Below are 25,307 nucleotides of genomic sequence, written 5' to 3' on the forward strand. Positions count from 1 at the left end.
AAAAAAAAAAAAAAAAAAAAAAGATCTGTATTGAACGGTGTGAGTCCACAGCGGTCCGACCGAGGCGAGCATGAATCGGCCACTACGACGTGAGAGAGAGAGAGATGAGACTCAAACTAAACCAGAGACGTAGTAATTAACTTATTTTTAATAAAACACTTAAAAGAATAAAGATATTTCCTTATCTTAAACTTTTTTTCTCTTTCTCTCTATATTGGAATATTGAATCTGGGAAATCGGTAAGAAGAGGAATCGATAAGCAGAAATCGATCAAATTCAAATGATACCCAAAAACCCTCGGAGATGAACGGACGGGTGGTTCTGATTATGGGCCTTTTGAAGTCCACACTATATTATCGACCACCTCTGCTGTCGTACGTTAGGATTGTATACGGATGATGTAACCGGGGAGGGGGTGTAGGAATATTGTGGTTGTTACAATACAATAAACCCTTCCCCCCGTTCTCCGCCCCCCCCCCTTTTTTTTTTTTTTTTGTTAAAAACTTGCTTGCTTCTTAGATTATTTAAAAAAAATAAACATCAAAAAACAATCTAGTCTAAAAAACTGTTTTTTTTGTTTTACTGACTGTACTCAGTCAGAACTGTTGATCTCTCCGGCTGGACCGGGGCCGTCTGCAGGACTGGTGATCGGTCGCCGTCGGACTGAGGCGGCGGCGGCGGCGGCGGCGGCAACGGAGATTTAATCTTCATCAGTCCCCACATGGCGCCCCCGCCGCCCGTCGCGCTTCCCCGACAGGAAACCATGTGGCGGTCCAGGAGCTGGGGGTTCCAGAAACGGTGTCGGCATCTGCGGCATTGGAACGCGGCTTGTTTAAGATGCTGGCCCCTGTGTTTCAAGGCTTTGTGTAACGAGCTGGTGCGTCTCCCACACACCTGGCACCGCAGGCGGGCGTGGCGGCCTGAGTTCCTCGGCGGGTGCCTTATGGCGTGGTGGACCAGCAGAAAACCCTGCTTGGCGTATGTGGTGCTGGGGCAGATGGGGCACGGGAAGCGCTTGATCTGAACATCCATCGAGGTGATCCCGGTTACTTTCACAGCACCTCCGGACCACGACTTTACTTTTGTCAGACCGCCTTTCATTTTCAGCTGGGCGAGCAGCTTTTTTTTGTTGAGCTGAGCCTGAAGTCTGCCCCTCCGCTTCCTCAGAATCAGCAGCTTCCTGCGAGTGTCTTTACTCAGCGGGACGCCCACCAGCTTCCCGTCTCTCATGATACTATGGATCACTACTCGCCTTTTTTTTTTCCTGTGCTTTCTTGTCTGTCCATGCCGCTTTTGGAAGTTTTTTGCGCGGTAGTGAAAAGGGTGCTGCTGCTGCTGCTGTGGCGGCGGTTGCGGTTGTTGTTGCTGCTGCTGCGGCTGCGGCGGTTGCTGCTGCGGCGGTTGTTGCTGCTGCTGCTGCCCGGACGCCCCTTGCTGCATGTGAGACGACCCGGCGTAGGTGGGACCTGAACCAGAGTCATAGAAGAGGGGCGAGAATCCGGTGGGTTGGGAATGGTTGACTCGCTGGCCGTTGCGGTCGATCCCGTGCTGAGACAGCTTGTGCCGCACTAAGCTGTTGGAGTAGGCGAAGGCTTTACCGCATACTTCACAACGAAAGGACTTCTCCAGCCCGACCCCGCCTCCGTGGACCGTCTGCTGATGTGCCGTCAGGTGGAAATAGTGGCGGAATGATTTCCAGCACACTGTACACGTGTAAAGCCTCTGGGAGGGGGTGCCAGACGTGGGTGACTTTTCTCCTTGGGAGCAGGCTGAGAAGTAGTCAGCGTTTCCAGTGCTGGCCACTTGACTGATGGCGGCAGCGGCGGCGGCGGCGGCAGCAGCAGCACCTTTCACTCTTCTCCCCTGGCTGTCGATCTCCCCTTTCCTGTGCAGCTTGCCGTGTCTCACCAGGCTCTGTGCGTAGGCGAACATCTTCCCGCACAGATTGCATTTGTAGTTCTTTTGACCGGAGTGCACGGTCAGATGCTTGGTGAGGTGGAAGGGTTCGCGGAACATTTTGCCACAGACGTCGCAGGCGTGAGGTTTCTCCCCCGTGTGGACTCGGTTGTGGCGCCGCAGGGTTTCCGCCCTTCTGAAGCGTTTGCCACAGATTTGACATCCGTACGGCCTCTCTGAACCGTCGCCTTGAAGCGCAGGGCTCCGCCTCCTCCTAACGATGGTGCTCGGGTCCCTTTTCTCCCTTGGCTTCCTCGGCCTCCGGGGCTTTGAGTGGGGCTGGCTGGGGTGGGTCAAAGGCATAGTGGAACCATTGAGGCTGGAGGTGGTTGATGGCCCACCTAAGTTACCAAACCCCAACCCCCCTAGCAGGCCCCCAATAATATCCCTCCTTTCTCCATCCCGGTTCTCAGTATTTAAATCACAAGAGGCGGCAGCTGCAGCGGCGATGGCCGACATGGCGCTGCTGGTGACCTCGTCCTCTGAATCATCCAGTAGTGAGGAGAGAGGGAGGTGCGGCTGCGGTTGCTGGTGGTGGTGCTGCGGTTGTTGACTCTGCGGATGGGGGTGAAGAGTTGGGGCTAAAGGGGCTTTACGTAGAGTTTGGCTGTTCATTTCAGAGGCTAGCGTACCTTCTGAAGAGTACAGCGATGAAGACTGTGTTCGTCGGTAGTCTTCGACTCCGCTGCCGTAGGGCGACTGGTTCTGGTAGCGGTTTCTGGAGTAATCTGTGGCGTACTTGTCGTTAGTCAACCCATCGTTTGAAATTCCTACCCTGTCTCCGCTGCTACCCATTTTACTGCTGCTTGGGTTGGAAGATCCACTCCCTCCGGTGCTGGTGCGGTTTTTGGAGCTCCGCGGAGGTTTACCGCAGGCACCTGAAGCAGCGTGGTTGAGGAGGGAGGTGCTCTCGCGGAAACAACGTCCGCAAGCTGGACATCGGAAAGGCTTCTCGTCGTGGATCTTCTCGTGTCTCGTGAGCGACTCGCGACGGTTGAAGGACTTTTGGCAGATGTTGCAGGCGAAAGGCCGGTTTTCGGAGTGGGTGACGCTATGCTGGATGAGATGACCCCTCTTTTTAAATTTCTTGCCACATTCACCACAGCAGAATATCCTCTCCGGGCTCGGGGAGTTACAGTCTGACTTCCTGCTTTGGCTGTTGGGTGTCAAGCCGTGGCTGCGGAGGTGCCGTCGAAGGCTGGAGAGGTGGGTGAAGGTTTTACCACACTCACCACAGTGGTAGAGGGGCTCTGGTTCAGGCTGACTGGATGAACTATTAGTGTGACTTCCTTGGGATTTGGACAACGGCTGGTTACCGTTGGCTACAAGCACAGAGGTGGAATTAGAGGAAGGAGGGGCGGACGAAGAAGAGGAGACAGTGGAGGACGACTGCTGTTGCTGTGAGGATGGTGAGAGGAGAGAGGAATGTTGCGGCTCGCTTCCGATGCCACTTATCCCAACACCCCCAGATCCTCCTCCCACGAGACCAGATGAGGAGCTCTGACTGTGCCCACTTGAGCTGCTGTTATGGCAGTTACTAACGCTGCTGCTGCTATGGCTGTGGCTGCTGTGACTGTGGCTACTAGATTCTGACTTCCTCTGAGGCAGGTAGCCAGCCATCGCTTTCTTCCTCCTGCTGCCTCCACTCGAAGTTGACGTGGAGGAGCTGTCTCCAGACTTTGCGTCGTCTTTAGAGAGGGACAGGTGGAGGGGCAGAGGGAGCGGGAGGCCGGCTTCTTGCTGCATTAACGACGCTATCTGGTTGGAGGAAAGGACTGGAATGCCTTGGAAATCAAAGCCGCCAAGAGGGGCGGGCTGGGGGGCCGGGTGGAGGGGGTGCGGGTGGTGAGTGTGGCTGTGTGGGTGAGATAAGGCATGAGGAGTCAGCTGTTGTTGTTGCTGCTGAGGTTGTGGAGCTGCGTGGCTGTGGGAGGAGTGGAGGGCAGGGGGAGGGGCCAGGGCTGAGTTTGAGTCAGTGGCCCCTTGGCTGAGGCCCAGGCCTAAGTGGTTGTGGGTCCCTTGCTGGACAAGGAACTGCTCCAGGCTGCTGTTGGTGGGGACTCCGGACAGGAAGTACTGGTTGGCGGCAAGCATGCAGCTGAACTGCTGATGGAGGCTGCGGGGATCCGACTGGCCCACTAAGGGCACTGCAGTGCTGCTGGAGGGGTTGTTGGAGGCAGAGGTGGAGGTGGAGGGAGAAGGAGTGGAAGAAGAGGGGCCGGAGGTGGGTTGGGGGACAGAAAGACCTGGATGTAGCGGGGGAGGCGGAGGAGCGGGTGTGACGACACCCCCGATGACCCCTGCGCCTCCTCCGCTGCTGCCCCCACCAAAGTCAAAACGTCCCATCCCAGAGTGGAGCTGCTCCTGAGCCAGCGCAGCCTCCGCCGGGTGAAAAGGCCGCAGGAACTGGGGGTACCCCGACGAGGCGCTCCCACTCCCGCTGCTACTGCTGCTCATCTTACTGGACTTCCTGGAGCTGTGGGACGAAGAGGACGACTGACTTTGGTGAGAGATGGATGGAGGAGGGGCGCTCATTTTGGCGAATAACGACGAGGAGTCGGCGAAGGCATTACTCCGAGAGGTCTGGAGGGAGCCGAGGCCGAGGCCGGACAGCAGGCTCCCGGAGCTGTCGGCGCTCGGCTGATGCTGCTGCTGGAGCTGCTGCTGATGCTGCAGCTGGACCTGCTGTTGGTGGCTCAGCTGTCGTTCCAACCCGAGCCCTTTGAACTGATGGGCTTGGTGTCCACTTAGCATCTCTAAAATGTCCATGGGGTACTTGCTGAATTGAAACATCTTGAAATACTGCTGTGAGTGTCACAGGGTTGAACCCCCCCTGCACACTTAAGTCTATAGTTACTGGAAAGGGGGGCGTATTAAAACCCCTTATTAAAACGATAGCGTCGGACTTTCAGAAGTAATCCTGCTGCAGCGTCCGACCAGCCGCTGTAATCCACCAGAAGTCGGCGTTGATGATTTTCTCACATAAATGAATCACTAATACTTTTACTCTCCATTCAGAAGTCAAGCCTTCAAGTGCTTCTGTTGAATGTTATATAAAAAAAAAAAAAAAAAAAAGTCATAAATAGGTAATATACTAAATTATACTAAAAAAAAAAAAAAAAAAAATCTCAGTCTGTAGTGTTTCTTCAAAGTGTTCCATACTCATATTGTTAAAAAAAAAAAAAAAAGAAAAAAAAAAAAGATAATTCAGGTCAGCGGTCCCGTTTAGTGAAGTGAGTCGGTTATTTCAGCGGAGAGATGAATCATTGCTTCGCTGCCCTTCTGTCCCTTCACGGAGTTTTTATGGAAGCCTGAGGACAGAAAAACAGAAGAAGAAATAAGACAATGTCAGTAACTTGATGCACAGCAGATATAAAAATAAAAATAAAAATAAAAGTGACAGTGATTTGCTTCGGACACCCCCCCCCCCCCCCGCCCCCCCTCACCCCCCCGCTTCCCCTTTAATGCCTGGAAGCTCGGATGCTGAATGAAAGCCCAAAATAAATAAATTCTGTTTAAAGCAGAACTTGATGAAAGTTATTTAACCCTCCTGTCTGTCGTCCTCCCGGGTCAAATTGACCCCCCATCCCTCTTTTGACTGTTCCTTCTTTCCTTCCTTCCTTCCTTCTCTCCTTCCTTACTCCCTTCCTTCTCTCCTTCCTTACTCCCTACCTTCCTTCATCCTTTCCTCCCTCCCTCGCCCCTTATTCCTTCCTTCCTTCTTCCCTCCCTCCCTACTTACTCCTTCTTTCCTTCCTTCCTCCCTCCCTCCCTCCCTTCCTCCCTCCTTTCCTTCTCTCCTTACTTCCTTCCTCCTTTCCTTCCTTACTCCCTACCTTCCTTCATCTTTTCCTCCCTCCCTCCCTTCATCCTTTCCTCCCTTCCCTCCTCCTTCCCTCCTCCCTCCCTCCCTCCTTACTCCTTTCCTTCCCTCCTCCCTCCCTCCTTACTCCTTTCCTCCATTCCTCCCTTCCTTAATCCTTTCCTCCCTCCCTCCTTCCTTCCTCCTTTCCTCCCTCCTTCCTTCCTTCCTTTTCTTCCTCTCTTCTTTTCTTCCTTCCTTCCTTCATCCTTTCCTACTTACTCCTTTCCTCCCTTCTTTTCTTCCTTCCCTCCTTCCTCCCTTCCTTCATCCTTTCCTCCCTCCTTACTCCTTTCCTCCCTTCTTTTCTTCCTTCCTTCCTCCCTTCCTCCCTCCCTCCTTCCTTCCTTCCTCCCTCCCTCCCTCCCTTCCTCCCTCCCTCCTTACTCCTTTCCTCCCTCCCTCCCTTCATCCTTTCCTCCCTCCTCCCTCCTTACTCCTTTCCTTCCTTCCTTCTTTCCTTCCTCCCTTCCTTCCTTGACCTGAGGACAACAGGAGCATCTAATTTATTGACCTATAATATTCACTTCCTGTTGAGACTGTCAGGTGTTTATAGAGTAGTGTTTTAGTGATGCTGTCCTATTGTTTAATGTTTAACAGTTTTATTCTAAGTACGACAAATTTGATGCATTTCCTTTTCAAAAACGTTCCCTTTTAGTAACCGTGACCGCCACTTCTAAAGACTTCCTGGCTGAAAGATACGAGCATGTCGACTCTAAATCTAAGTGGAAACTGGGTCATTGCCTTTCTCTTCTCTTCATAATGAATAAAGAGGGGGGGGGGGGCCTCCACTGAGCAGATGTTGCACAATTATTTCTATACAACTGTGGAGATTCCCGGACAGCGCTCTGCATTTGATTGTTTGTTCAACCCGGTAAAAAAAAAAAGAAAAAAGAAGTTGTTCTTTAGCTTCACTTTCTAATTATGGGACAGCTTGAACCCAACGAACTCAAATTGCCCAACAGCTGCCAAAACTTCTCCTCATCCCTCTTTTATTTGTTAATGGGAAATAAAAACAGAGATATTTAAATGTGTCGTTCTGTTTTAGTGGATTTTTATTAGTATAAAATTGAATTTCTAAGCACAAAGGAGACAAGGCAAGTTTAATTTAAAATCTAAAGAGTACAGTCTAGACTTGTTCTTGACTTCTTGATTTGGCGCTTTATTAATAAACATTGATTGATTGATTGAACCAGGACTGAGACACTTAACCTGGGCAATTAATCGAAACCGACATTTAGAAACTCTAAAATCGACTTCATCTTGCTCATGTCAGTTAATCGTGGTGTTCACTGTTGCCATGACAACAAAGGTTCCATATCTTTAAAGGAATTTGAAAACTTGTCTCCAGTGATCATTTGAACCCAAACCATGATCTTTACATAGTTCTAATCAAGTCAACTAGACATTAACCACAGCTTCCTTCCTTTCACTTTTCCTTTCTTCCATCCTTCTCTTTCATTCCTTCCTCTCTTTACTCCCTTCCTTCTGTCCTCCTTCTTTCTTTCCCTCCTTCCTTCTTCTTTCCCTCCTTCCTTCTTCTTCTTTCCCTCCTTCCTTCCTTCCTCTCTCTCTCTCTCCTTCCTCCCTCCTTCTCTTTCCTCCCTTCCTTCTGTCCTCCCTCCTTCTCTCTTTCCTTCCCTCCTTCTCTCTTTCCTCCCTTCTTCTTGCCTTCCCTCCTTCCTTCCTTCTTCCTTCCTTCCTATTTTCCTTTCTCCCTCCCTCCTCCCTTCTTTCCTCCTTTCCTACCTTCCTTCCTTTCCTCTGTCCTTCTTTTCTTCCTTCTTCCTCCTTTCCTTCCTTCTCTTTCCTCCCTTCCTTCTGTCCTCCCTCCTTCTCTCTTTCCTCCCTTCCTTCTGTCCTCCCTCCTTCTCTCTTTCCTCCCTTCTTCTTTCCTTCCCTCCTTCTCTCCTTCCTTCCTCTCTCTTTACTCCCTTCCTTCTGTCTTCCTTCTTCTTTCCCTCCTTCCTTCTTCTTTCCCTCCTTCCTCCCTCCTTCTTTCCTCCCTTCTTCTTTCCTTCCTTCTTTCCTTCCCTCCTTTTCTCTTTCCTCCCTTCTTCTTGCCTTCCCTCCTTCCTTCTTCCTCCCTCCTTGTCTCTTTCCTCCCTTCCTATTTTCCTTTCTCTCTCCCTCCTCCCTTCCTTCCTCCTTTCCTACCTTCCTTCCTTTCCTCTGTCCTTCTTTTCTTCCTTCTTCCTCCTTTCCTTCCTTCCTCCCTCCCTCCCTCCCTCCCTCCCTCCCTTCATCCTACCTTCCTTCTTCCTCCCTCCCTCGTTCTCTCTTTCGTTCCTTCCTCTCTTTCCTCCCCTCCTCCCTGGTTGCACAGGTCGGCCTACAGGTTATTTTGCATACTAAAGGGTCGGATACTGCACTTAATTCATTCACAGTCTATCAATCGGTGCCAAATTTAAGAATGAGCCCAAACCTGCAGATACAAAAGAAGTCAACGGATCCATTTTATATTTTATCAACCTGCACAGTCGGTCGTCGGTCGGCTAGCAGGTGGTTATTTTTATACAGCGTGTGTGCGGGGCATACAGCACGGCTAAGCTATGCATATCTAGCATAGCCTTGATGTCTGCTGCACGTAGACTGTATAAAAATAAAAAGGTGCAGCTCCAGAGTCTCAGGTTTAACCGCAGCGCTCGGAGCTCGGAGCTCGGAGCTAGCTAGGTGACAGGTGTGTTTAGAGGGTTCGGTTAATCCTACGGTTCATTTATAATATCAACATAGGTGCTACTTTGTTATTAAGGCCGTTACGCAGGTGGTGTGTGTGTGTGTGTGTGTGTGTGTGTGTGTGTGTGTGTGTGGCAGCAGAGGGCGAAGGATTTAAATAGCTGGTTTGGCATCTGAAGCCTGAGTGCTACTGTAGAAATGAAACCTGTTAATAGGCGGGCTGTCTATCAGGAGAAGAATGAATTGAAACTGGCATCTGTAATTATTCAACTGGTTTTTCTTTTTTAGTGGGGGACAAGATAGAGAGGTAGAGAGAGAGGGAGAGATAGATAGAGAGAGAGACAGGGAGGTAGAGAAAGGTAGAGAGAGAGAGAGAGAAAGGTAGAGAGAGAGAGAGGTAGAGGTAGAGAGAGGTAGAGCGATAGAGAGAGATAGGGTGAGAGAGAGGGGTAAAGAGAGAGAAAGAGAGAGAGAGGGAGAGGGAGGGAGGGAAAGAGAGACAGAGAGATAGACAGAGAGATAGATAGATATAGAGAGAGAGAAGGACAGAGGTAAACAGAGAGGTAGAGAGAGAGAGAGACACAGGGAGGTAGAGAGAGAGAGAGGTGGAGGTAAAGGGAGAGAGAGGTAAAGGGAGAGGGAGAGAGAGAGAAGTAGAGACAGACAGAGAGAGGTAAAGAGAGAGAGAGGTAGAGAGAGGTAAAGAGAGAGAGGGGGAAAGAGAGAGAGCGAGAGAGAGAGGTAGAGGTAGAGAGAGGTAGAGAGAGAGAGAAAGAGAGAGGTAGAGGTAGAGGTTGAGAGAGAGAGGTAGAGGTAAAGGGAGAGGGAGAGAGAGAGTGTGCTGGCTCTAAATGCCACACTGCTCCTGACCGGCTCTGTGTGGATAACATGGCTGCCTGTTGACTCCACAACACACACACACACACACACACACACACACACACACACACACACACACACACACACACACACACACACACACACACACACACACACACACACACACACACACACACACACACACACACACACACACACACACACACCAGATGAAAAGGAGTCTGGTGGACAGTGTCCTCGTGTGCGACTCGTTCAGTATCAGAGAATCCTTCATAGATGTATTCAAAGATTTTCAAAATAAAACATCATTATAATTTATTCTGATGTCATCTTTTATTTCTCCGCCTCTGAAGATTTTAAAGATCTTACACCACAGAGCCAACTCTACATCAAGGCGAGTATAATTAATGATTATTCTTCTATAATAATAACTTCCTTCCTTCTGTCCTTCTTTCCTTTCCTTCCTTTCCTCCCTCCTTCTCTCTTTCTTTCCTCCCTGCCCTCCCTCTGTCCCTTCTTTCCTTTCCTTCCTTCTGTCCTTCATTCCTTTCCTCCCTCCTTCTCTCTTTCTTTCCTCCCTCCTTCCTTCCTTCCTTCCTTCCTTCCTTCTTTCCTTCCTTCCTTTCCTCCCTCCCTCCTTCTCTCTTTCTTTCTTTCTTTCCTCCCTCCTTCCTTCCCTCCCTCCCTCCCTTCCTTCTTACTCTCTCCTTTCCTTTCCTTCCTTCCCTCCCTCCCTCCCTCCATCCATCCTTTTGTCCTTCTTTCCTTCCTTCCTTTCCTCCCTCCCTCCTTCTCTCTTTCTTTCTTTCTTTCCTCCCTCCCTCTCTCCCTCTCTCTTTCTTTCTTTCTTTCTTTCCTCCCTCCTTCCTCCCTCCATCCATCCCTCCTTTCTCCCTTCCTTCCTTTCCTCCCTCCCTTTCCCTCCTTCCTTCTGTCCTTCTTTCCCTTCCTTCCTGTCCTTCCTCCTTCTCTCTTTCTTTCCTCCATCCTCCATCCTCCCTCCCTCCCTTTCCCTCCTTCCTTCTGTCCTTCTTTCCCTTCCTTCCTGTCCTTCCTCCTTCTCTCTTTCTTTCCTCCATCCTCCATCCTCCCTCCCTCCCTTTCCCTCCTTCCTTCTGTCCTTCTTTCCCTTCCTTCCTGTCCTTCCTCCTTCTCTCTTTCTTTCCTCCATCCTCCATCCTCCCTCCATCCATCCCTCCTTTCTCCCTTCCTTCCTTTCCTCCCTCCCTCCCTCCCTTTCCCTCCTTCCTTCTGTCCTTCTTTCCCTTCCTTCCTGTCCTTCCTCCTTCTCTCTTTCTTTCCTCCATCCTCCCTCCCTCCCTTTCCCTCCTTCCTTCTGTCCTTCTTTCCCTTCCTTCCTGTCCTTCCTCCTTCTCTCTTTCTTTCCTCCATCCTCCATCCTCCCTCCATCCATCCATCCCTCCTTCCTCCCTCCTTCCATCCCTCCTTCCTCCATCCTCCCTCCCTCCCTCCATCCTTTCCTCCTTTCCTTCCTTCTTTCTCCCTTCCTTCCTTTCCTCCCTCCTTCTCTTTAACAGTGAAGATGTGTGTAACATTAAAGAAGCTGCAGCCTGACTCTGTTCTGACCTTTAAATTAATGATTGACTTAATAAATTATAAATAAATTGCCGGCAATAATTTTTAATGTTGACGAATCAACTAATTCATCCACACATCACGTCAGTCTCACTTCTGTTACACCACATCAATAATTCACTACTAGAATGAAACCGAGTCAAGGAAGGAAGGGAGGAAGGAAGGAAGAGAGGAAGGAAGAGAGGAAGGATGGAAGGAAGGAAGGAGGAAGGAACGGAGGGAGGGAAGAAGGATGGAAGGAAGGAAGAGAGGAAGGATGGAAGAAGGGAGGAAAAGAAGGGAGGAGGAAGAAAACTATCTATCTATCTATCTTTCCTTCATTCTTTCCTTAAATCATTCCTTCCCTCCTTCCTTCCTTCCATCTTTCCTTCATTCCTTCTTCCTCCTTTCCTTCCTTCCTTTCTTCCTCCCTTCCTTCCTTCCTCCCTCCATTCCTACCTTCCTTCTGTCTTTCCGTCTTTCCTTCCCTCCTTTTCTTCCTTCATCATTTCATCCTTCCATCTTTCCCTCCTCCCTTCCATCTCCCTTCCTTCCCTCCTTTCCTTCTTCCTCCCTTCCATCATTCTTTCCCTCCTTCCCTTCCATCTTTCCTTCCTCTCTTCCTTCCTTCCTTCCATCATTCCTTCATTCCTTCTTCCTCCTTTCCATCATTCCTTCCCTCCTTCCTCCCTCCCTCCCTTCCTACCTTCCATCATTCCTTCCATCTTTCCTTCCTTCCTCCCTTCCATCTTTTCTTCATTCCATTATTCCTTCCCTCCTTCCTCCCTCCCTACCTTCCATCTTCCCGTCTTTCCTTCCCTCCTTTTCTTCCTTCATCATTTCATCCTTCCATCTTTCCCTCCTCCCTTCCATCTCCCTTCCTTCCCTCCTTCCATCATTCTTTCCCTCCTTCCTTCCATCCCTCCTTCCTTGACTCGAGGACAACAAGACCTGAAAACTAGTGTTGAGTTCTCTCTCTCTCTCTCTCTCTCTCTCCCTCTCTCCTCTCTCTCTCTCTCTCTCTCTCTCTCTCTCTCTCTCTCTCTCTCTCTCTCTCTCTCTCTCTCTCTCTCTCTCTCTCTCTCTCTCTCCCTCCCTCCCTCCCTCCCTCCCTCATCCTGTATCTTCCGTGTGTTATTTCAGGTCAGAGAGCTATAAACTATAAAAAGACAAATATGTTGATAAGACTTTCACTTTCGGCCACAACCCACTTCAGAAACTAAACAAAAAAAAACAAACATTTGCTGACTAAGACTTTTTTTTTCTCCTCCTACGATGACGACGACGACCGCACTCTCCAAACTCTAAACCACAAGACAAATTTACACACAAGTTAATATGTGTTGAGCAACCGGTCAGAATAACTTTATATAAAGGAGTTTATTTAACCCTCCTGTTGTCCTAGAGTCAAGGAAGGAAGGAAGGAAAGGAGGGAGGAAGGAAGGAGGGAAGTAGGGAAGGAAAGGAGGGAGGGAGGAAGGAAAGAAGAAAAAAGAAAGAAAATAAAGGAAGGTTGGAAAAGAAAACAGTAAGGAAGGATGGAAAGTTAGAAAGAAGGAGGGAGTGAGGAAGGAAGGACAGAAGGGAGGAAAGAGAGAAGGAGGGAGGAGGAATGTGTCTTCTTTTCCTTCCTTCCTTCCTTCCTTCCATCTGTCTTGTCTTATCTTCCCTCCCTCTTCCCTCCTCTCTTTCTTTCCTCCCCCCTATCTTCTTCCCTTTCCTTCTTTCATTTCCTCCCTTCCTTCTGGTCTTCTCTTCTTTTCCTTACATCTGTCTTCTCTTCCTTCCCTCCCTCCCTTCCTTCCTTCTTCCTTTCCTCCCTTCCTTCCTTGAGGTTAATAACCTTTAGTATTAAATATGTGGAGCTTTATTTAAAGAAGCAGTAAAGCTCTATATAATAAACTACTAACTAACTATCAGCAACAGGAGCTTCAATGAAAACCCCTTCCTGCATTTAAAAAACAACAACTTGTTTTGTTTTGAATCTTCACGTGCGTCGCAGGGTTTCGCAACCTTTTCTAGACTCTGACCCGGTTCTCATGTCACAGATATAAACAAAACAGTGAAGAGCCGTCGAGTTTCAAGGAGGCTCAAAATGAACCGTAGAGACTCAATAATATGAATATTTCTACTCTATTACATTTATTGTTCAGTTAAAATGCCTTTGTGTCGTCCTCCCGGGTCAAATTGACCCTGTCTGTTTTGACTGTTCCTTCTTTCCTCCCTCCTTCTTTCCTTCATCCCTCTCTCCTTCTTTCCTCCATTCCTTCCCTCATTCTTCTTTCCTCCCTCCTTCTCCTTCTTTCCTCCCTTTGTTTTTTCCTTCCTTCCTTCCTTCCTTTTCTTCCTTCCCTCCTCCCTCCTTTCCTTCCTTCCCTCCTTACTTTCTTCATCCCTCCCTTCCTCCCTTTTTTCCTCCTTACTTACTTTCTTTCCTTCCTCCCTCCCTCCCTCCTTCCTTCCTCCCTTCATCCATCCCTCCCTCCCCTCCTTCCTCCCTTCATCCCTCCCTCCCTTCCTCCTTTCCATCCTTCCTTCCTCCCTTCATCCTTCCTTGACTCGAGGACACCAGGAGGGTTAATAATGTGATTTTTCAAGGTTTCACTCTAAAGTATCTTCTCCAATAATAATGTATATTTCTACTAAAATTAAATGTATTGTTTATTTAGAATATGTTCAATAATTATTAATAATCTGAAACTACAACTGAATTTCAAGGTTTTATGATGAGTATCAGCACTTCATACCTTTTAGAGTATCAACTGAAATAACTGAAAATGATACATAATCAGAATTTGATCTTTTTTTGTAGACAGATACAGAAAAAAAAGACTATTTGAATGATTTTACTCTCAGCTAAATCCCAATCAGTGTGGCGATTATACTTCATTATACACTTTTTAATAGATATTTAAATAACTTGAGAACTCTTTCAAAATGTATGTGTGTCAAAATCACCAATCAAACGATACATAATCAGAATTTGATCTTTTTTGTACCTGAATCTAGAAAATAAAGACTATTTGACCAGCTTTATAATTTCTGCTCGCTCCAGTTTGGTTGGCATGTCAGGAGGTGAAAACTAAAAAACAGTTCAGTGCATCATAAAGAAAGCTGAGCGTCTCATCATACAGTTTATTAATAACCTTTAGTGTTTAATATGTGGAGCTTTGATCTTTTTTTGTACCTGAATCTAGAAAATAAAGACTATTAAACCGGCTTTAATCTCAGTCTATCAATCACATGTAATTAGTCCACAACCACAGCAGCTACATCCCAACAAGTTAGGTGATTACACTTCATTATAAAGCTATTTAATAAACATTTAAATAACTTGAGAACTCTGTAAAAATGTATTTGTGTCAAAATCACCTGTATGAGGAGGAGTGGAGGCGTTTTACACTTTTTAATGCTTCCATTCACATATGATGGGGATCAAATGAATTTCAAAGTTTTAGGATTCTCTATAACTCTCAATATACATAATATATAATATAATATAATATAATATAATATAAAATAAGAATCAACCAAAATAACTTCCATTCAAATGATATATAACCAGAAGTTTATCCTTTTTGTCCATATATTTAGATAAAAAGACTATTTAACTGATTTCAGTCTTAGCCTTTCAGTCTGTGGTGATTACACTTCATTATAAAACTATTTAATAAATATTTAAATGACTTGAGAAATGTATTAGTGTCAGAATCACCTGTATGAGGAGCAGTGGAGGAGTTTTAAAGTTTTTAATGCTTCCATTCACATATAATGGGGATCGGATGAAGTGCTTTATTGGTTCTGGTATAACTTTAAGGAGTTCTGGTATCTGGTATCTAGGCGACCACAGTAATTATCGACTTCTCGTATAATAACGTAATTATCAACACCATCAGTAGTTAGTCGTAGTCAGTAATCATGACAGGTCGAGATTTAAGAGTCTTCTACTTGGTTTTAAAGCTCTAAATCAGGGGTGTCAAACATGCGGCCCGCAGGCCAGATACGGCCCGCCGAGGGGTGCGGTCCGGCCCACTTGCCATCCTGTGTTCTTTTCCTTCCTTCCATCTGTCCTTCCTCCCTTCCTTCCTTCCTTTCTTCCATCTGTCCTTCCTCCATTCCTTTTTTCCTTTCTTCCTTCCTTCCTTCCTTCCGTCTGTCCTTCCTCCCTCCCTTCCTTCCTTCCTTCCTCCCTACCGTCCTTTTTTCCCCTTCTTCGTTCCTTTCTTCTGTCTGTCGTTCCTTCCTTCCATCTGTCCTTCCTCCCTTCCTTCCTTCCTTTCTTCCATCTGTCCTCCCTACCTTCCTTCCTTCCTTCCTTCCATCTGTCCTTCTTCCATTTCTTCCTTCCGTCCTTCCTTCCCTCCCTTCTGATTTCCTTCCTTCCATTTGTCCTTCTTCCCTTTCTTCCTTCCGTCCTTCAATGTCTGTCCTTCCTTCCTTCCATCTGTCCTTCCTCCCTACCTTCCTTTTTTCCTTTCTTCCTTCCTTCCTTCCATCTGTCCTTCCTCCCTACCTTCCTTTTTTCCTTCCATCTGTCCTTCTTCCCTTTCTTCCTTCCGTCCTTCAATGTCTGTCTTTCCTTCCTTCCCTTCTACCCTCCTTCCTTCCCTCCATCTTTTTAATGATCTGGCCCACATGAGATCAAATTGGTCTGTTTGTGGCCCTTGAATGAGAATGAGTTTGACACCCCTGCTGTAAATGGGGTTTTTTTTTTTGATCGGCCGACATCGCAGACTGATTATCTCACCGCTGTGTTGTTGTTTTTTAAAAATACACACAATTATATACACAGAAGAAAAATTAGGAAGTGCAGTTTTTCTTTAAATATGCTCCAAAATGATGAAATAATCTACTTAAAGCTATAAAGAGACTCTATAAAGAGAATTAGTGTCATTATAAATTATTTTACTAGATGTATTGTATTGTATTTTCTCTGCTATTATCATATCAGTGGTATAAAATGATCTTCAAATGATAATAATATCAATTATCGTGATTATTTGAGAGACAATATATCCAATAAAAGTAGTTATATCGTGACAGATCTTTCTATATTTATAATTTTATAACTAATATGCAGCCTTTACAGTATCAGCAGGTTTAACTATGATAAACAAATTTGCATTTTCTTTTCAATTAATGTCACAAAAAGACAGATTGAATGATTAAAACTTGGATTAGTCAGACCTGCAGACTCAGCACGAGGTTTTTTTTCTTTCGCAATGACTTATAAAAATAAAATAAAAAATCACATGTGCAATAGTCACATCTTGTTCCTGACACACTTTAACACATATTGACAACATATTAATGAGCTAACAGTGAAGTTAATTGATAGTGAAGTTAGTATAAAAACGCTTATCCCTTAAAACAGGCAGGAGTAGAAAATTAGATGACATAATTTGATGTTACTAGTTATCTAATTTGCACCTAAAGTAAAATATTTATTTAATATACATTTATTTTTTTGCCCATATTAGGTTATAAAATGGTCATAATGGTAAAAATGCTTTATTTAATATAGAAAAGTGATATATATTTGCTTTCCCTTGTCATTAATATCACACATATTAGTTTTTAAACAGATTTTTTATAATTTCTATCAAAGTATAGATCTACAAACAAGCTTCAGTCCAACTAATTAATGTCACATACTATTAAACAACCACTTTAGACATCCTAACAGAGTCTGTATCTCCTGTTTAAGGGTTAAGAGTGTGATTGCATGTTTGGGGTTGTTTGTTTTTTTTGTGCATCTTACCAGGTTTGATCCACAGGTCTGGACCACAGCTTGGTAGAAAGAGACAGAAGAGGAGGGAAGGAGTCTCCAAAATGACTTCAGCTGGACAAACCTGAAACAAATACACCTTTTTTTATATACTACAGTCTGCTGCTAGCATCCAAAAACTACCAAAATATTTACAATCCCAAGTTATTATACCACATTATAAAACATCTACGTATACTTTAGCTTTTAAATTAACCTAAAATATACCGCTTGAATCATTTCAAAAGAGTTAAAAACACATAAAACACCCTTTACCTTAAAAAGAGGCATCTTGGGTGTTATGGAGAAATTCGTCACCCCTCTCAAATGATGTCTCTTGGTAAAAATATGTCTATCATAGCAAAACATCCATAGTTATAGTAGAGATAGCTAAATGAGGTTACGGTACGTTTGTGTTAAAATGTTTTGCACATCATAACACGACTAATTTAGGGTTATAAAGAAGAAGCGACACAAATTGACAAGGGGAACCAAATTCTGCACAACACCGGGTGCACTGCTAGTAAGCTTAGCTTGAGCTCTGTTAGCTCGCCTGCTAACAAAAAATTAGCTTCTCCCCTGCACAGCTAAATTTTCCTTGTGATTCTTACCTTGGTAGTATGCGATGTCTAGGACGCCCCCCTCCCAAAAAACAAACAAACAAAAGCTTAGAAACGTGTCAATAAAAGTGTAAAAGCACCGAGCAGAGAGAGGAGAGAGGAGCTGCTTGCTGTGTCCCTGCTGCTGCCAGACAGCGGGGCCTTTTTCTTCATCCTTGGACAAACACCGTGCAAGGCCCGGCTCTCCATCGGCTCCTCTCACTCGCTAACAAAAACTATTTCCGCTGCTGGTCCCCCCCTCTCTTGCTCTCTCTCTCTCCCTCTCCCTCTCTCTCTAGTGTAGTCTGTGTCCATTATCTGAAGCCGCCACCACCACCACCACCACTACCGTCCCCTTCTTCTTCTTCTTCTTCTTCTTCTGCTGCTGCTGCTCCACCGACTCAAACCCAGAGAAAATGTAGTAGCCTTTGTGTTGTTTTTCCTCCTGCTCGGCTGGTTGTTTTCCAGCCCGTGTCAGTGTGATGTGTCCCCCCTCTGCAGACGACGGCTCCTCGGCTGCTGCTGCTGCTGCTCCTCCTGCTCCTCCTGCTCTTGCTGCTCCTGCTGCTGCTGCTGCTGCTGGTGGTGGTGGTGTTAAAATGGTAGTTTCCTGTCTGCATAATGGTTCCGGGTGGAGCCGGGCACAGGTTGGTCTGCTCCTCCGGCTCCGCTCACACATCCACCTCTGGCTCTTCTGTTTGCACAATATGGATCCGATCCAGCGTGATGCTCATGAATAAACAAGCTGCGTGTGTGTGCGTGCGTGCGTGCATGTGCATATATGTGTGTGCGCGCGCGTGTGTGTGTTTGCACTCCATTAAAGAAGATATCAGTGTAAACCCCCTGTGAGAGTGTGAGTGTGTGTGTTTGTGTGTGTGTGTGTTTTCTCACCAAGTGTGTGAAATGTTAATTAGTCAATTAAAGATATCATTACAGCATGCTGCATAACATTACTGGCTGTGTGTGTGTGTGTGTGTGTGTGTGTGTGTGTGTGTGTGTGTGTGTGTGTGAGTGTGTGTGTGTGTGTGTGTCATACATGTGCTGCTGCTGCTCATTTGCATTCAATTAAAGTTACATTATTGTACAGTAGTATTTCTGCCTGTCTGCACCGCCCCTGTGATGTGTGTGTGTGTGTGTGTGTTGAATGTGTGCATCTTTGTTTACTTGTGTGTGTGTGTGTGTGTGTGTGTGTGTGTGTGTGGTGAGTAATAAACCTGTTAGATCTTGTTGTGAATATTAAACACTGGATCATATTTAATTTAACAAGGTCTGTGATATAATAATAAAGTCGTATCTAGTGGATTAACATATTATTATATTAAAGGGTCAGTTCACCCAAAATAAAAACTTAAAACTGGTAATAAACTGACAAAATGAGACATTTTATATAATAAACGGTTGATTATTGAGCTTTAGGAAACAGTAATTAACATTTTTTACTAGTTTATTATATTTAATGGATTAAAAACATGTGTAAATTAATAATGATCAGGATTGTACTATAAGAATATAACCTGTAATTACCGCCTCCTTTCCTCCCTCCCTCCTTTCCTTTCCTTCCTCCCTCCCTCCCTCCTTACTCCTTTCTTTCCTTCCTTCCTTCTCTCCTTCCTTCCTTCCTCTTTTCCTCATTAATCCTTTCCTTCCTTCCTTCCATCCTCCTGTCCTTCCTCCCTTCCTTCTCCTTTTCATCCTTACTCCTTTCCTTCCTTCCTTCCTCCTTCCTTCTCTCCTAAATTCCTTCCTCTTTTTGTCCTTACTCCTTTCCTTCCTTCCTCCTTTCCTCCCTCCTTACTCCGTTCCTTCCTCCCTCCCTCCCTCCCTCCTTACTCCTTTCTCTCCTTCCTTCCTTTCTTCCTTCCTTCTCTCCTCACTTCCTTCCCCTTTTCCACATTAATCCTTTCCTTCCTTCCTTCTCTCCTAAATTCCTTCCTCTTTTCATCCTTACTCCTTTCCTTCCTTCCTTCCTTCCTTCCTTCCTTCCTCCTTCCTTCTCTCCTAAATTCCTTCCTCTTTTCGCCCTTACTCCTTCCCTTCCTTCCTCCTTTCCTCCCTCCTTACTCCTTTCCTTCCTCCCTCCCTCCCTCCTCCCTCCTTTCTTTCCTTTCTTTCTTTCTTCCTTCCTTTCTTTCTTCCTTCCTTCCTTCCTTCCTTCCTTCCTTCCTTCCTCCCTCCCTCCTTCCTCCTTTCCTTCCTTCCTTCAATCCCTCCTTACTCCTTTCCTCCCTCCCGCCCTCCTTACTCCTTCCTTCCTTCCTCCCTCCCTCCCTCCTTACTCCTCTTCTCCTTTATCACAAAATCCAGATTTAAATTCTCAACGAGGATCAAAATCTGTGAATCTGCGTCCGGCTCCACAGCTTCACAGCTATCTGCTCTTTTATTCCCTCCTGTAATTTGCTCATTTTTTTCTTTTTCTTTAATGACTGTAATGAATTCAGTAATTTGTGCTTAAGTAGGAGGAGAGAGGTGTTGCTCCCCAGCGCTGATCCTCAAATTGCTCCCCCAGGTGTAGAAACACAGGTAGGCGGGGCTGACGGGAGAAACACAATAGGAGGGTGCAGACGTGCATTTTTCTCCCATTCTCTCTGTAATGAGGGTTTCTACGGTGTGGTTACTGTGGTTACTGTTAGATACTAAACCATAATATACATTTCTTTGAGGCTCAGGTGTGTAGTTTATTTTATTCTGTGATTAAAAAACTGCACTTTTTGACTGTATGTGGGACTTTAGGGCAGTTTGTATCAACGAGGGAGGAGAGAGAGAGAAATTATTATTTAACCCTCCTGTTGTCCTCAAGTCAAGGAAGGACAGAAGGGAGGAAGGAGGGAAAGGAGTAAGGAGGAAAAGAGGAAGGAAGGAAGGAAGGAAGGAAGGAGTAAGGAGGGAGGGAGGAAAGGAATTTAGGAGAGAAGGAAGGGAGGAAGGAAAGGAGGAGGGAAGGGAGGAAAGGAGGGAGGGAGGAAGGAAAGGAGTAAGGATGAAAAGAGGAAGGACTTTAGGAGAGAAGGAAGGGAGGAAGAAAGGAAAGGATTATAGAGGAAGGAAAGGAAGAGGGAAGGAAGGAAAGGAGGAAGGAAGGAAGGAAATGAGTAAGGAGGGAGGGAGGGAAGGAATTTAGGAGAGAAGGAAGGGAGGAAGGAAAGGAGGAGGGAAGGAAGGAAGGAAGGAAGGAAGGAAAGGAGGATGGAAGGAAGACAGAAAGGAGTAAGGAGGGAGGGAGGGAGGAAAGGAGGAAAGGAAGGAAGGAAGGAAGAGAGGAAAGGAGTAAGGAGGGAAGGAAGGAAGGAAAGGATTAATGAGGAAAAGAGGAAGGAATTTAGGAGAGAATGAAGGGAGGAAGGAAAGGAGGATGGAAGGAAGGAAGGAAAGGAGAAAGGATGAAAAGAGGAAGGAATTTAGGAGAGAAGGAAGAGAGGAAGGAAAGGAGTAAGGAGGGAGGGAGGGAAGGAAGGATGGAAGGATTAATGAGGAAAAGAGGAAGGAAGTAAGGAGGGAGGGAGGGAAGGAAGGATGGAAGGATTAATGAGGAAAAGAGGAAGGAAGTAAGGAGAGAAGGAAGGAAGGAAAGAAAGGAGTAAGGAGGGAGGGAGGGAGGGAGGAGGGAGCAAAGAAAGAAGGGTGGAGGGGAAGAAGGAAGGAAATATTAAAGAAAGAGGAAAGAAGGAAGGAAAGAAGGAACAGTCAAAAGAGAGACGGGGGTCTATTTGACCCGGGAGGACGACAGGAGGGTTAAATCTGTTGTTTTTGAGCCTTTAGTCTAAAAACACAGAAACAAAGTCAAAGTTCATCAAACGAGACACAAACGAGCTTTAGAGGGATTTTTTTATTTTATTGTTATTATCAATTAAACAGTATGGTTTCTACAAATGCAAGAATTGATCACCAATAACAAAAAGGGGAGGAGGAGGGGGGGGGGGGGGGGTTGCACATTTTGTGAGACCTTTGTTTGGATATTCTTGGAAATAGACATTTAAGGGTGGGGGGGCGGGGGGGGGGTGTAATAAATGTATCATACAATTTGAGGTATGCAGAGTAGCTTTGAGAATACAAATATGCCCATGCCCCCCCTCCCCCCCTCGCCCTCTCCCTCCCTTACCCCTCCCTGGTGGTTAACACACACACACACACACACACACACACACACACAAACACAAACACACATACAGGCACACAGATTTATCAGGGGAGCGTTTTTAAACTGAACGTGGATTACAACATCTGTATCAGACCTTTGGAAGGAAATGAGAGCGACATTAAAAAAAAATAAAAAAAATACGACTGAATTTTCTCATTTAATTTACCCCGCCCCGCCCCCCCCCCCCCCCCTGTTTTGTTTTACCCCCTTTTCTCTTTTAAAAGTCAATGTGATGGTTTCATTATGAATAAAAAACCCACAGAGCCTTTTCCCAGTCCTGTTCGCCAAAAACTAGTCACAATACATTCTCCTCAGGAAACCCACTGAAGCAACAATACGATGAGGTCTCTAAAAAACCTCACTATAATTAGTTGGGTTTTTTTTTTACACCTTTTGTTTCTATCTCAACTTTAAGAAGCTGTTAATACTGTATGTTAAGTGATCTTCAAATCTTGCTAAAGAAGAGCACAAATGAGAGGAACTGCTAACGCTTTTTGCAGATACATATTTTACACTCGGGCTTTTAAGGCTGCGTTCACACTGCAGGCAAATCTGATTCCTTCTCAAATCTGATTTTTAGTCCTGACTGTCCACACTGTTTTTTAGCAAAGTGTCCAAATCTGATTCCTTGGCTCTGTTCAGACTGGGCCACATGAATGACCAATCTGACAGGTTGCTATGGTAACGCCGTCGGAATGGAGGCGTGTCATCCAGCGTGTATTGTGTGATGTCATATAATTCCAGACAGAACCGAGCCATCTCCCCAAAGATTAAGAATATGGTTTGGTCCTCTGTCCATGGACTGATGTTTACGTCATACGCCTCCGTTGCCTCCAGTGATATCACCTAGCAACAACAAATGGAATAAGTCCTCCAGTGATATCAGCTAGCAACAACAACTGGAATAAGTCCTCCAGTGATATCACCTAGCAACAACAACTGGAATAAGCGGGTCTGGTGTCGCATAGAGTGACGTAGCGTAGAGACGTAGAGAGACGTCACGGACAGTCTAAGCTGATATGAGTGTTTGGATGTTCAGACTCAGACACATCTGTCCAAATGAGATTTGAAACTTCCTCCCAAAGGAAGTTTCGATCTGGTTTACAAAAATCGGATCTCATGTGATTTATGACTGTTCAGACTTCATAAGAGCATCTGGTTCTAATCTAGATGGGCTAAAAACCGGATTTTGGCTTGCAGTGTGAACACAGCCTAAGGTATCGACCAAGTAGCATCACAACGTCTCCTGCAGTCGATCCTTTTTGCACCCAGAGCTAGTAAATCTGACTATTTGTACGGACTTGCTCACAGCCAATAAACACAAGCCTTCTTGGATTTAATGCAACATGTGATTGGCCGACTGCCACAGCAGCTACGACCCGTCTGTGGTGGTGAAGTCGTGGTGAATTTGAGTTAGCGAGCTTAGCAGTTCAGCAGCCAAGATGACACCAAACGCTCTGAAGTGTTTCTAAACCGGATAAAAGACAGAGCAATGAATGGGTTAATGGGAATCTGATGAAGTCCTCAGTTAGTATCAGTATCAGTTTAACCCTCCTGTTGTCCTCAAGTCAAGGAAGGAAGGAAGGAAGGAAGGATGGAAGGAAGGATGGAAGGGAGGAAGGGAGGAAAGAAGGAAGGGTGGAAGGAAGGGAAGGAAGGAAGGAGAAAGGAAAAGAGGAAGGAAGGAAAGAAGGACAGAGGAAAGAAGGAAGGGAGGAAGAAAGGATGGAAGAGAGGAAGAAGAAGAAGGAAAAGAGGAAGGAAGGAAGGAAGGAAGGGAGGAAAGAGAACAGTCAAAACAGACGGGGTCAATTTGACCCGGGAGGACGACACAAAGGTTAAGGGTTCTTGGTTTGGTAAATGATACTCAGCCCTAAGAGGAAGCAAACTCATCAATCGTCTATTCAAATATTCAAATATTCAAAACTTGACATAAATCGTCACAAATTTACATTTTAAAAAGTTTTGGGGAAAAAAAGTCCTCGCTTTGGTGAACGCAGCTCAACAAGAAAAAGCCATGATTGACCAATGCTACCTCTCCACCATCGCCACCGTGCCCCCCCCCCCCTCCTTTTTCCCCCCCTAAAATTTAATTTTAACACTACAGGCCTTTAAAATGCATTATAACAAGTTGATATGAACATGGAACAGATCATAGCGACTCGAGGGTCTTTAAAAAATCGGCTTCATGTGCATTCACTGAAGACAAAGCAAAAAAACAAATTTGGTCGGAAAAAAAAAAAAAAGAGGTTCAGCATTCCTTAGAACAGGGGTGTCAAACATGCGGTCCGTGGGCCAGATACGGCCCACTGAGGGGTGTGATCCGGCCCACTTGCCATCCAGTGCTCTTTTCCTTCCTTCCTTCTGTCCTTCATGTCTTCTCTTCCTTCCTTCCTTCCTTCGTTTCCTTTATCCCCTTTCTTCCTTCTGTCCTTCCTTCCTTCCATCTGTCCTTCCTTCCATTCTTCCTTCTGTCCTTCCTTCCGTCTTTCCATCCTTCACTATCTCTCTTTCCTACCTTTCTTCCCTCCTTCCTTCCTTTCCTTCCTTCCCTTCTTATTTCCTTCCTTCCTTCCTTCCTTCCTTCTTTCCTTCCATCTTTTTAATGGTCCGGCCCACATGAGATCAAATTGGTTTGTATGTGGCCCTTGAATGAAAATGAGTTTGACACCCCTGCCTTACAAGAAGAAGAAGAAGAAGAAGAAGAAGAAGAAGAAGAAGAAGAAGAAGAAGAAGAAAAAGAAGACACTGAGAGTTACACACACATGGGCACACACATTAAAATGAAATTAAAAAAACAGACACATGTACATTTACACACATACACGCTGTGGCTGTGACATCATAAGTCAGCACTATGACATCATCAACACTGGCTTCTGATGACGTCATGCGGTTCCGTCTTTTCTCGTTGATTGCATCATCAGCTCTTTTTGTTTCTCTTTATCAAATACAAAGGTTGTTTTTTGATGTTTTTTCACTTTTTTTTTCTCCACTAGAAAGTTTTAGGATTATAACATTAAAATTCACGGAGGTTTTAAAAAAATAAATATACATGTTTAATAAGTAAAAGACAAAAAAAGAAAAAAGAGAGAGGAGGGAAAGAAAAAAGAAAGATATAACATGATAATAAAAGTGTTAGTCATAGTCTGATGGAGGAGAGGAGATCTTAAAACATTAACACATGAGCACATGAAAAATGGCAGGAAGCTTTGCTCGGTTTATCAATCATGTCTGTCTTTATCGAAATGCAAACTCAGAGGAAGGGGGGGGGGGTGAGGGGGGGTGGGCTCAAACAAGGCTTTATGAGTCCCTTATAAACCCCCTTAAAGAGGAAATAAAGTCGGAGTGACTAGAAGGTCCATCTTAAGCCAAAAAAACACACAAAAACAGGGAATTATACAAAATATGACATCAACATTACCACCTTTTTCCTCCGATGGTGTTCAAACAACAAACAAACAAACAAATAAACAAACAGTAGTTGTGTGTTTTTAATGTTACACAAAAAGTCCCTTGAAGTCTCACCAAAATAAAAGCATGTGGAGTGTGTGTGTGGTGGTGATGGTGTACAAAGATGTTGCAGAATTTCCTTCTTTTGCATCGTGTTTTATATATATATATATATATAAATATATGTTCTTCTCTCTCCACACTTCTAGAAGAAGGAGAAGCAGAAGTAGTAGTAGAAGAAGAAGAAGGAAGAATGAAAACTGGAGTGAAGGTACAGTTTGCACAAAGCATGCCTCCTCCGTCAACCGTCAACCGTCAACGCAGAAGAAGAAGAGAAATGAAAGAAATAAAAAAAGAAGAGAGAAGCGGACACTGTACAGAGCACAGACACACAAAGATAATTCGGTATAGCCCTTGGTGTGAAGTGTCCATTGCCCCCCCCAC

The 25,307-nt window shown here is 45.5% G+C and overlaps 1 protein-coding gene across 1 annotated transcript; it reads right to left on the bottom strand.

The window, feature by feature from the left end:
- Positions 1 to 579: 579 nt before the first annotated feature.
- On the bottom strand, positions 580 to 4,749 carry LOC128373841 (uncharacterized). Its single transcript, XM_053334037.1, has one exon. It carries the CDS (start codon positions 4,747 to 4,749, stop codon positions 580 to 582), a length of 4,170 nt encoding a protein of 1,389 aa, XP_053190012.1.
- Between the last annotated feature and the right edge of the window lie 20,558 nt (positions 4,750 to 25,307).

This window comes from Scomber japonicus, chromosome 15, assembly GCF_027409825.1.
Source record: "Scomber japonicus isolate fScoJap1 chromosome 15, fScoJap1.pri, whole genome shotgun sequence".
NCBI lineage: Eukaryota > Metazoa > Chordata > Actinopteri > Scombriformes > Scombridae > Scomber > Scomber japonicus.

What these genes read in the sequence shown, in the direction of transcription:
- LOC128373841 (XM_053334037.1), bottom strand. Translation starts at nt 4,749, where the DNA reads ATGTTTCAATTCAGCAAGTACCCCATGGACATTTTAGAGATGCTAAGT.